The following is a 12,949-nucleotide window of genomic DNA, read 5'->3' as shown; positions in this document are numbered from 1 at the left end:
TGTCGTTAGCTGGTACTCGGTATCCGGCTTATCCGTTCCGTTTCGCTGTGTATGGATCCGAGCAAAGTGCGGAAGAAATTGCAGCGTTGGTACCGTAAAATAGGGTAACATTGACCAGTTTTCAAGGTCAATATTTCTTCCAAATTTCATTTGAAAATGCAAATGATGCAAGTTTTATAATTTTAAAACAAGGACTTGTGACTATATAGATTCTTTATTTTGATTCCAGAAAGTTTTAAGCATGTGTAATAAATTTTAGTGATGTTTTAATTTTGTTAATTTGAAATAACAGTATTGACTTTTGTGAATAACTTTCGGTAATATATAATAAACCGTTACTAATTAAATTCGAGACCCCTGGAGTTGAATATGAAATTCAGTGCAAAATGATATTCATATTCAGAAGAGGCTGGAATACCAACTGGTGAGCTCATTACAATCTTATGATACCACATTTTGCCATTACTAAAAATAATCTTTGAATAGATTAACACTATGAATGCCAACGTACTTTTTTTTTTAATCTTCTAACAATATTTTGTCACCACAAGACAAAAGCTAAGATACTAGTTTTAATTAAGAGTTGTATTTTTCTTCCATATTCATGGGTCACATCACCGACCAACGCACTATGGTCCAGAATTCAGTATTACGCGGAAAGATGCATTTTGAGCTTTTGAATAAAACTTTAGGCGAAAACGGTCTTCTACAAAGTTTTTTGTATTAGTTAGGCCCTTTGTTTGGTATTATCCAAAATAAGGGTGGTCCAACGTTATCATAGAAATGGTGTAACTAACTTTCTTATTTGAGGAAGTTACAGTACACATGCGTCAGCAAGGTTGTAGACCATTCAATTTCAAGCAAACTTAGTTTTTTGTATCTCTCAAAATGCCCGATTTACAGCTTTATTCCTACGGTAACATAGGGTGGTAGAATTCAAAAGACAAAATAAAATTGTATATTATATCAAAAACTTACAGATGTGTTATTTTTGTAACTCCAATAAAATGTCTTCAAAAACAATGAATTTTTATCACAAAAACTTTAATAACTTTCGAACTAAAACAGTTATCAACAATGTTTTTGCATGTAAATTTTCGTTTTTTTAGGTTCTAAAAGTTCTAAAACACTCTTCTCGTGATGATTGTGGAGATGCAGAGGTATTTTTGGTCTATGGAAGTAACAATTATTGTATACTGACTGTAAGGGCTTGGCTGGCGCGGTTATTAGTCACTAGTTCATGGAAGGGAGGATCGATGAAGAGAAAGTGATCGTGTTACTTATGCCATTAGTCTAGCACACGCCTAATATGATAAGATTGAAATTCCAGAACATTTTAGAATGCCTAGAATATCCCGAAAAAATCTTTGGCTACATATTTTGCTTGTTTTATAACTTTTGTGATACCTTATAACAGAAAAACTTTAATCCATAGTCAAATATAAGTAGGAAAAAGCCGTCCTAAGAGAGTTATAGTGGTCCGATAATTAATCAACAGTTGAACAAAGGATTTATAAAACTGTTTAGATTGGCATCGTTTTCACCGATTCTATTTTTAGTAAAAAAATCTCTTTGCTTATGTTTTTAGCAGAACTGATTCTTTGGTAATGTTATCCATGATCATGCAAATCTTTGTTACGGAAAGTTGAAATGTATATTTTTTTTCCAATTACCTAATTATGCTTATGAATGTGAACAAAAAACATTATTCATGCATTGAAAACATTTCAATGGAAAATGCTGACACCCCATTTTACGGTACCCGCTAAGCCGAGCATCAGCTTGCGGAGTGAAATGGTTCATTCTTCTGATGAACTCGAAAATGACGATGATGAAGACGAGCTCTTTGACAACTGGCTGCACTGCTCGTCTACCCTCTACTCCACTCCACTTGAGAAGATTGGTGACAGTGTTTGCCACTGTGATGTTGAAAAAGCAATTTTCGTTATCTTCCTTAATCGGTACCGATGTTGATAAATGGTTCTGCTGTTTGTTCAGGGAGCGCCTCGGCGGCTTAACCGATTTAAGTGGGTAAAATTTTTGGCAAGGTTTCGGAGCACTTGCAAGCCTAAGTTTGAGTGGCTTTTAGTCAGAAGACACAGAGCTACTAGTAATTAAATGTAAGATTCTAAGCGCTAAATTGAGTGGAGCATACTATTTCATTGCCCATGTTTCATGATTTACGTAACAACATTATAATTGCACAGTAGCAAAAAAATACCCAAATCGTAACCTGATTTATGCAACTGATTACGGTTCTTGAGATGTTTGAAACACGATCAAAGGAAGCGAAGAAAAACATCCCATCTCTATCAGCAATGTTTTGTAAGTTGTAACAAACTTGATAAATAACAGCAGTAAACGAGAGCCCCAAAGATAGAGCAATGACCAATGCTATATTTTTCGCTTATTTACCATTGCACTATGGTCCAGGAATCAGTTTTACGCGGAAAGATGCATTTTGAGCTTTAGAATGAAACATTAGACAAAAACGGTCTTCTACAAAGTTGTTTGTATTAGTAAGGTCCTTTGTTTGGTGTTATTGAAAATTAGGGTGGACCACATTTTCATAGAAATTGTGTAACTAACTTTCTTATTTGTAGAAATTATACTATACATGCTTCAGCAAAGTTGTAGACCATTCAATTTCAAGCAACTTTGCCAAAAAAAGTTTTTTTCTATCTCTTAAATTGACCGATTTAGAGCTATTTTACTACGGTGACATAGGGTGGTCCGAACAAAACTGGTTTTCTGGCTCTAGAGTTTTCAATTCAAATTTCTCATCAAAGTAGTCTATGAAACACTTCTAAAGCTTTGAAAAATGCGTTGTTTGGTGAGTGAAGAAACTCGTTATCTCTTTCCGTTTGGGAGTTATTGTTGTTTTTCTCTCAAAAACATGCCTACTTCGATTGTAAATATTTCTGATTGGGGCAAACATAAAAAATATCTTTTGACGGCATTCAAAAGACAAAAAAAAATTATAAATTATATCAAAAAATTACAGATGTGTTATTTTTGTAACTCTAATAAAACACCTTGAAAATTAAATATTTTTTATCACAAAAACTTTAATAACTTTTGAACTAAAATAGATATCAGCAATATTTTTGCATGAAAATTTGCGTTTTGTTAAGTTCTAAAAGTCGTTCATAGACGACTTTGACGAGAAACTAATATTAAAAACACTAGAATTGAAAAACTGATTTTTGTTGGACCACCCTTTGATGATTAGGAAAAAATGCTCTAGATTGGTCAAATTTTGAGCTACAGAAAAACTTTTTTTTGGCAAAGTTGGTCAAAATTCTAAGTTCTACCGCTTTGCCTAAGAGTATATACCAGTATTTTTGCAAATAAAATAGTTGATTATATGATTTGTGTGAAATTGTGGACCACCCTTGTTTTGAATGACTCAGTATGAAAGCCTACATTTTTATAAACAATTTTGTAGAAGATCATTTTTATCTAAAATTTTATTTTCATGCTCAAAATGCAAAATAATAAAGAAATACATACTATGAAAATCTTCAAAATAGTTTTAAAGCCCTATCTTTCTTATTTCAGATTTCTGGTCAAAGCGGTCTATGAACGACTTTTAGAACTTAACAAAACGCTAATTTTCATGCAAAAAGATTGATGATATCTTTTTTAGTTCAAAAGTTATTAAAGTTTTTCTGCTTAAAATCATTTGTTTTTAAGGGCATTTTATTAGAGTTACAAAAATAACACATTTTTAATTTTTTGATATAATATACAATTTTATTTTGTCTTTTGAATGCCGTCAAAAGATATTTTTATGTTTGCCCCAATCAAAAATATTCACAATCAAAGTAGGCATGTTTTTGAGAGAAAAACAACAATAACTCCCAAACGGAAAGAGATAACGAGTTTCTTCACTCACCAAACTACGCATTTTTTAAAGCTCTAAAAGTGTTTCATAGACTACTTTGATGAGAAATTTGAATTGAAAACTCTAGAGCCAGAAAACCAATTTTGTTCGGACCACCCTATGTCACCGTAGGAAAATAGCTCTAAATCGGTCAATTTAAGAGATATAGAAAAACTTTTTTTGGCAAAGTTGCTTAAAATTGAATGGTCTACAACTTTGCTGAAGCATGTATAGTATAATTTCTACAAATAAGAAAGTTAGTTACACAAATTCTATGAAAATGTGGTCCACCCTAATTTTCAATAACACCAAACAAAGGACCTTACTAATACAAACAACTTTGTAGAAGACCGTTTTTGTCTAATGTTTCATTCTAAAGCTCAAAATGCATCTTTCCGCATAAAACTGATTCCTGGACCACTGTGCATTGGGAATATCTGTTTTATTTCACAAGTGTGAAAAACAATCCACGGACATCTGATAGCAATACAGTCCCCAAGATATATAAGACGGCCTTCTTTTTCTGCGATTACTGAGAGTTTTCTTATTTCACTCTATGTTTACATCAATCATGCGCAAGCCGTTCAAACCCTCATGTGAACATCACAGCATGGAATTATTGCATTTGCATCACATCGAAGCATAAATAGCCTTTTGAGAGAAATTTCATGCCAGCCAACGTAGCAGACATGAGAAATAAACAGTCTTGTGTTTAGATTTATCAGCATCTTTGGAAAAACCGCTCCACTGACTGAGGATTTTGATAACAGTTTATTCTGAATACAATATTTTTTACTTTTCTAGCCATAAATGCGGCTGTGTGCATTATACGTTTCGAGACAGCGGAATCTGGGCTGCACATAACGTTGATATTTTTTCTCTTCGTGAGTCTCTCTCAGGGTTTTATCAAGCACTATTATCTCCCTAATCCAATCAGGGCTGTGGCAGAATTTGATAAACAAACTCATAATGAGCTGCGGATCATGATTGTTGCAGGGAGCGATAAGGTAGAGATACTCTCATGTTTTTTCAGAATTCACTGAATATCAATAAGATCCATAAATAGATCTGAGTTGTTTATGGACCGATTTGAATGAAATTTTGACTGCACGTCGAACAAAACTTAAATTTGCTGTTGCTGTTTGCATTTGAGTTGCAAATCTTGACTTAACGTCCTCCAAATGCGGTTACACAAAGCAAACCTAGCAACTATTATAGAAATCACCGCCGGCCTAGCATGAAAATCTGTATTTGACACCGCATTTCTTGTAAAAAACGTTACCGCGTTTGGTGTTCCTGCATTTGATATTTGCATTTCAAACGCACACAGCAATATAATTTGAAGAAATGTTTGTATTAAACACTTAAAAAATAAAAATTTGACTAAAGTGAGAGAGATCACTTTTAAATTAAAAACAATTTAACTAAGAATTTAGGAGACAAGTAGTGTTTTCAGTGTCTTGTCAAAATAAACAACTTTACTGAAAATACTATCAAGCACATCTTTATGTTTTTGAATTATGTCAATATTTGAAATTTATCAAAATAACTCACTTTAGTTCAACCTTTATTGCTCGAAATTCTCACAATTTGCATGAAAAATCTAAAAAGTTACAGAATTTGTCATCCAATACTGTAACAATAGCTTGCCGAACAAGTTTCAGAATGATGATTTTTACAGCACGACTCGTAAATTAATTCAACGGGACTTGCCGAGTCGAATTAGATCTGTGTGCCGCCGCGCCACGATGCTGATGCCGAATGAGGTATCGGCGGCGCGCCATACGCTAATCAGCATCACTCCGCTGATTTTGGATTTTCACGTCAAACAATTTTCATCTCGAAAAAAAATGATAATATGAACTGATTGACATATGAACCACAAAGTTTAAAGGTGTTACTTCGGAAGTTCCTTCAGGGATTATTGTGGAAGTTTCATAAAAGATATTTTTAAAAATTTCTCCAGAAATGCACTTAACGGCTTCCATCGAGAATCTTTCTCGATTTTTTTTCGGGACGCCTCCTGGAATTTTTCTAGCGATTCATCCAACATTTTTTCCAAAGATTTGTCCTTAAAGACCCGCAAGGATTCTTTCATGAAAACTTCCAGGTTCCTAGAAGTCTTCACAGATTTTTTTCAGAAATTCCACAAATTTGGTCGGTTTTCCAGGTATCCAACTGACATTTCTTCATTCAATACAACTAAGAATTCTTTCAAAAATGATTCTTAAGGTTCCATCATGAATTTTCCTTTAAATTTCTTTATTTTGTTTTCTGAAAATTCCTATAGGGAATTGCTTGTGGTTTTTTTAAACAAATTTTTCAAGAGCTCTCTCCAAAATTTCCTTCATCCTTTAAGAAATGTGTCATATATTTGATCAGGAGATTCTTCAAAAAAAAAAAACACTTCTTCCTAGGGAGTAATGTTTGATCCGTTGAATCTGTTGCATGCTCCTCTATGTGCTAGCGACGGAATCCGGATCGATTTGTGTCCGGTTCACGTAGTAACCTCACTATCGGTATCGATCATTCGTGTACATGCAGGCTTTATTTTGCTTATCTTGATCAGATAGATGAAGCAAACTTGTACACTCACAACAATTAGGTATGAGTCAGCATTCAATGTGCATTGTAGAATCCGTGACTGAGAGAGTGGAGAGGAACGTTGGCTCTAGTCAAATGCACATCTTTCACTTGACAGCTCTTGCTCACAGTGAAGCTCTGCAAACACATCATCATAGGCTAGGAGAAGTGGATGAACAAGGATGAATCTGTCATTCAAATACTTGTCAAATTTCATACAAAATCTAGCTTTTCTCAGCGATAAGTTCATCCCTCATTCATGCTAGGTGAACCACTTCCCCTAGCCTATTGCTTTTAGGATGAATTGAGTTTGGTTGCTCAGTTAACCTAAGAGCATGATTTCGCTTTCCTTTTTGTCGTATTGGGCAGGAAGCTACAAAGAGACAACGAAGAGCCGTCTAGATATACTCTTTCCCGAACTGAGAAAAGGGAAAAAAAAACAATATTTTTCTCCTTGGAGCCCCGAGATTGTCAAAGCAAACTCTTCAAAACTGTGGGAATGAAAATAAGCATACATAATCGTGTAAACTCTTCATCCCGCAGAGTACGGACGCTCAGTTTGTGTGTGGGTAAAATCGTTTCTCTTCTGTAGTTGATCGTTGAAAGAGGGAGAAAAAGGCTAAATCAAGAGCAAGGAAGAAGCCTGTGTATATGCTTACGCAATGAGAATATATACTGAGGTGTGGAAGAAGACATTTAGTGTGAGTGACATCCGTGTACGGTGCAAAATGTTTAACAACTACAAGCGAACGAGCACCCATAAGAAGCCGTGTAAATTAGTGACGTAGTTATTTGTGTTTACGTTTTTTTCTCTTCATTAATACATAGCCATTGCTTCTTCTTCCACACCTTGGTATATATTCTCATTACGTATTGTATGCTTACGTATTGGTTTCAAATCACATTTTTATCGTTTACCAAAATAAATCTTTTCCCATATTCAAACTTCCAGTGCACATTGGTCCACAGAATGAAATTAAGTGGAATAAATTAATAGCTTGAAATATATGAGAGTTAGCGTTTTGGTGTCTGGTCATGGCGCGATATATGCAAAAGTGTCCTAAGCGCCAAATTCGATAAATACCGAAATTTTATCTAAAGAGATAGCACAATGATATGTTCTACAATGTTGTAGATTATTGAAAAAATTAAAACTCTCTAGAACATTATTTTTTTCTATATCTTATAGTTCGGGAGATTTAGGTCACTATAGGGTTTTATGGTCAAAAATCGGGTTTTCCTCAATACTATCGAAAATACAGTCAACTCTCCTTAACTGTTGAAGGCACCATCGAGATAGGGTGGTATCGAGTTATAGAACGCAAAACCAGTGCAACTGCGATCCGAGTTCTGTTTGATCTTTCGATCTTGACACTTGCTTTTCCCGGGGCAAGCGACGAGGGCAGGATCAAACATGTCGCACGTCGGTCTAGTAAGTGAAAAAGTGGCGTGATCGGTGTGTTCGGTTGGAGTAACTGAAAAAGTGCCGCGATCGGTTAGTTCTGTTTGATCCTTCGACCTTGACGCTTGCTCCTGGGCAGTGCGTCAAGAAAGCCCGAACAGTTTTTTTTTTATTCTTTTTGGGTCGCGCGCTTATTTGTTTTCCTGAGTGCTTTTTTATAGCCGAGCAAACGAGTGAAGCCGAAAGTGGATTGTGGCTGCTCAGTCAAGGATAACGGATCAATTGGTGAGCTCGTTTCATGCTACTATTTCTAATCTATAAAATATGTATGACTGCACATTCAATCGTTACAATGGTGGGATGTAAATATGATTTTTCAACAAACTATGGATGGTTCGTCACTGTGAGTGTCGACACAAACTCTGATTCATGATTTATTTATGTTTAACATTTTTTTTTCAGAACACCTTTTATAAACCTTTATTTTTGTAATTAAAAAAAACTTTGAATGGTTCGACACTACAAGTGTACACTTGCGAAAGGTTCACTTTATTCAACAAACTTTGAATGGTTCGTCACCTCAAGTGTCGGCATAATTTTCCTCTACATAGAAATTGTTCATATCAATTGAAAATATTATATTTACGTATAAGCATGTATATATCTCACAAATCATTGTTTATCATGGTCTAATCGCTTATCAAAGTGAATCCTATGACCCAACGATCCTCCCCATTTACAACCATCCCTCCCAGTAGCCTTTGTGGAGATGCAGAGGCAAACACGGTCTCCAAAAAGCAAAGGTTACACACTAACATTCCTTCCCCCAATCCCACCTGACTGCAAGGACGTGGCCGGCGCCGTTATTGACCCTGTATAAATAGAGGCACTGAATTATGCACACTGAAGAAGATTATGGCCAATCCCAGCCGAACTTCTAGTTGATTCTTTGTGCATTTTCACTGACTTCGGTCAATCACGGAATAGCAACCATTGATATGTGTAGTCAGTCTAAGCTAAGCTAAGCTAAGCAAAACCAGTGCAACTGCGATCCAAGGAACCATCGAGTTAGCCATGAAAACCAACTTTTACTATGGTTCTCTAAGTCGATATCGAGATACGAAATATCGAGTAAGGGTGAGTTAACTGTATCAATTTTCCAGGCCTACTATGTTCTGCAAAGTTTTAGATATGAGCAAAATACACATTTTCTCTGTGGACGTCATATCTAAAATTTTGCTATGAAAAGATATGAGCGTTTTTATAGTTTTTTGAAAAAAAAAACTACAAAAACGCTTATATCTTTTCATACCAAAATTTTAGCGAAGTGATGTCTTCAGAAAAAATGTGTATTTTGCTCATATTTAAAACGGTTCAGAACATAGTAGGCCTGGAAAATTGATATTTTCGATAATATTGAAGAAAAACTAATTTTTTGCCATAAAACCCTAAAGTGACCTATATCTCCCAAACAATTAGATATAGAAAAAAAGATGTTCTAGAGAGTTTTCATATTTTCAATAATCTACAACATTGTAGAATATTTAATTATGATATCTTTTGAAATAAAAAAGTTGAGAGAAAATTTCGAAAGCTATCAAATTTGACGCTTAGGACACTTTTGCATATAACGCGCCTTGAGCATGAGCATGAGCATAGATGACCGTACAATTCGTAGTTGCTACTCCGTAATTGACCAGAACAATCGAAGTTGCACAGGGAATTTATGAATGGGGCTTGGGATAAGCTTACCATCCTTCAATGTGCAAAAATTGAGAACTCGAATTTTAAGTACAAGTCAATAACGGCGCCGGCCACGTGTTAGTTAGGCAACCGTTGTTACTAGAGACCGAGTGTACCTCTGCATCTCCACAGTTGTCATGGAAATGATATTGGGTTAGTGGGATAAGGTATAGATCTGGAAGTCACCAATGATTGGTGATGCGATCCATGATATAATCACGCCTAATCGAATTCGCGATATAATTCGATAAACGCATTGTACCCCGAACAAGTGTTAATCACTCGCCCACGCAAGAGCAAGCGACTCGATTAATAGATCAAACACTACTAACAATCCTCGGCGCTTTTTCATTTCACTATTCGATCGACGCGCGACATGTTTGATCCTGCCCTCGTCACCCGCCCCCGCAGGAGCAAGCGTCAAGGTCGAAAGATCAAACAGAACTCCTTTTGCATATAACGCGCCTTGACCAGATTAACAAATGTTCAGAAGACACCAAAACGCTATCTCTTATATTTTTCAAGTTATTAATTTTTTCCACTTAATTTCGTTCCGTGGACCAATGTGCAGTGTTTTCTTGAGGAAGTGCAGAGGACTCCTCGGCTTCTATAAATCAAGTTACACGTCAACCTTTTCCTCCCATGCTCAAATGGACCTGCATTCGGCTTGAAGCCTGATTTGCTGCTGAACAGGAATCGCTAAAGAAATTACTCGCCGATTCCTTGCAGAAATTTTCTACAGCGACTCCCATTTGAACTGACATTTCTTTTCAACTGCGAAATTTTCCATGCATCAAGATAGGCCGAGAAATTACTTGTCAGCAGCGAATCAGGCTTAAGAGTTGAAAAAATCACTTTTAAGTTTATTTCCTTTTAAGAAACTGATGTTCCACTACTACTGTTACTTGGGCTGTGTAAGAATAGCTGTTCTTGCAATAATGGATTAGCAACTGCATTATTCCTATCGGGATGTATTTCTTAAAGAATCTTGCCCTTTTTTCTGAAAATTTTTCAAAGTTCTTTCCGAGAATCACTGCAGGGATTTCTCAAGTCATGTTTTTAATATTTTTTCAATGAAAACTATACATTCTCTAAGGGATTACTCAAGCAATTCATCCAGAAATTGTCTTATGCGTTTAGATATAGTTTGTTTAGATAATTCCTTCTGCATCGTTGTCATGAATTATTCTACGTTATGCTCTTGGGATTGAATCTAGGATTTTTAAAATAATATTTTCAACAACTCTCGCAAGAAATTTCAAGGCGTTTGCTGGGACACTTTTCAGAGAATTTTCTACATTCGACCATTTTACATCATCCATCATGTATATTCGACAATTTTGATGGGTTTTCCACCCCACTCCTTCCATGGTAATAAAAGTCTTATCACATTTAAATAAGAAACGATATGTATGGGGCGTAAGAAATCTCATACAACCCCTTCGTCCCTTAAACCCCTCACATAATTAAGGGGCGACTCCTGTACTCCTACTATAATTTTTACAGCTTCTTCTTTTATTTTATTTTGGGCTACTTTTCTAAAGGTTGTGACACTTGTCCCTGAATGTCGTTACCCTGAATATCTCTTCCCCGAATAGGTAGATCATTTGGCATATAGTCGCTTGGCATAATGGCCATTTGGTATAAAGGTCGTTTGGAATAAGGAGTCTGAAACCAAGTTACATAGGGTGCCATTCGTTTTTACGTTTCTTTTGTATCGCACTGACGACATCAAGCTTATTTTGGAATTAAATGGTGTTTATTTGACTATCACATGCTCATCAATAAAGTCATTTATTACCGACAGTTACAATTAATAAATTACATTATGATTAAATTATTATTATGGTTATTATTTATCTTTTTGAACTGCTTCACTTTTCGGGGAAACGGGCGATTCGGAGAAAAGGGGCCGTTCGGGGAAAAGTAGCACAATTCATACCAAATGTCTTCAAATATTTTTGAAAGGATTCACCAAGGACTGTCCAGCTATACTTTGTAAAAACAAATCTCCAGCTAACTCTTCATCGATTCTTGGGCAAGTTCCTACAATTATTCCAGCCAAGATATCACCAGGTTCTTCCATAACATATTCAAAGAGCATTCCAAGAATTGCATCTACAGGAGGAATTTTGCAAGAATTCTCCAAAAAACTCTATAATAAATTCAACCAAGGATTCCTGCAAGAGTTCCTCAAACAAGTTTGAAAATTTATTATAATTTCCCTATTGTTTCAGTGTTTGTCTCGGATTTTTTTCTGTATCGATATCTGAAGGTGTATATATTAATAGTTTATATTTAATCAGAATAAAAGTGCTCCCGTAACATTATTTTAAATAGGCATGTATGAATTGATTCTTATTAGATATGTGATTATTATAAAAGTTTCATCCTGATATCAAAACCCTTTCAAGTTTGTCCCTTCCTTTCTCTAATTATATATAGGTAAGGTTTTTAACGCTAAATTGAGAGGTGGCTTCATTCTTCGTCCAAGAGTTTGATAGTCATCACAATATTCTTCGAACGCCTCATTCAATCAATCCCTTAGATTCACTCAACGACATAAAATGTTCCCACCCAACTATTCTAATATCTCTGTTCCGTTCCTATGCTTTCCGTTTTCATTGCAGTGGTCTCTGAGCAGTGGGGTCATCAGTGCGTACGTCTAAAAGTGACCGTCAAGTCGGACAATTGCGGTGAAAATGCTGACTGTTCCGGAAAAGGTGTATGCTTCTCCAACAACTCGATGGTAAGTGCAAACACTGCATAAAGTTCGGTCCTAAGTCTGTCGGAATCGCTTCACTAGTGGAAATTGGGCAGCATAATTAACAAGCATTTAAAGAAGGGGAGCACCCTGTGTTATCAAAATCATGAAGCTTGATGTATCGTAAAGATTGATCACAGGAACCAATTCTTCGGAAACTTGAATACCAGTCTGAATAATATCTAAATTAGTTCTGATGACAAAATTTCACAGCGTAAAAATAAACTTTTTAAGTGTCTTAATAAATACATTAATACAAAATTATTGTTTTTTTTTCTTAATTGTTTCATTTGCTGCGTTGGATAAACTAGTAATCGTTTTACTTTTCTTCGGGCATGCTAACATTTTTCCCTAGAACGTGTGGAGAAAATGGTGCCTCTGTCGAAAATCCATTTCATCATTTTGTCTGTCGCAGCAACCACTCCACGTGTGTGTGTGTGGGGGCCGAAGTCCACTTACGAGTTGACGATGACTCCCATTGTCAGCATCCAATGAGTGTGTTTTAGGTTTTGTGGGTGTGAAAGGCTGAGGTCATCATGCCATCAGAATGGCGAACGTGCGGGAAAGTAGT

The 12,949-nt window shown here is 35.7% G+C and overlaps 1 protein-coding gene across 2 annotated transcripts in view; it reads left to right on the top strand.

Moving 5' to 3' along the window:
• Positions 1-12,949, top strand: part of LOC5564174 — a 550,217-nt gene that overhangs the window by 339,452 nt on the left and 197,816 nt on the right. For both annotated transcript variants that reach the window (XM_021844877.1, XM_021844876.1), the window contains exon 5: positions 12,245-12,363. In XM_021844877.1, coding sequence (XP_021700569.1) covers positions 12,245-12,363 — 119 coding nt within the window. The remainder of the gene's footprint in view (positions 1-12,244; positions 12,364-12,949) is intronic.

Source organism: Aedes aegypti, chromosome 2 (genome assembly GCF_002204515.2).
Source record: "Aedes aegypti strain LVP_AGWG chromosome 2, AaegL5.0 Primary Assembly, whole genome shotgun sequence".
NCBI classification, from domain to species: domain Eukaryota; kingdom Metazoa; phylum Arthropoda; class Insecta; order Diptera; family Culicidae; genus Aedes; species Aedes aegypti.
Note: the sequence above shows the minus strand (reverse complement) of the source record. Positions and strands in the feature narration are given on the sequence as shown.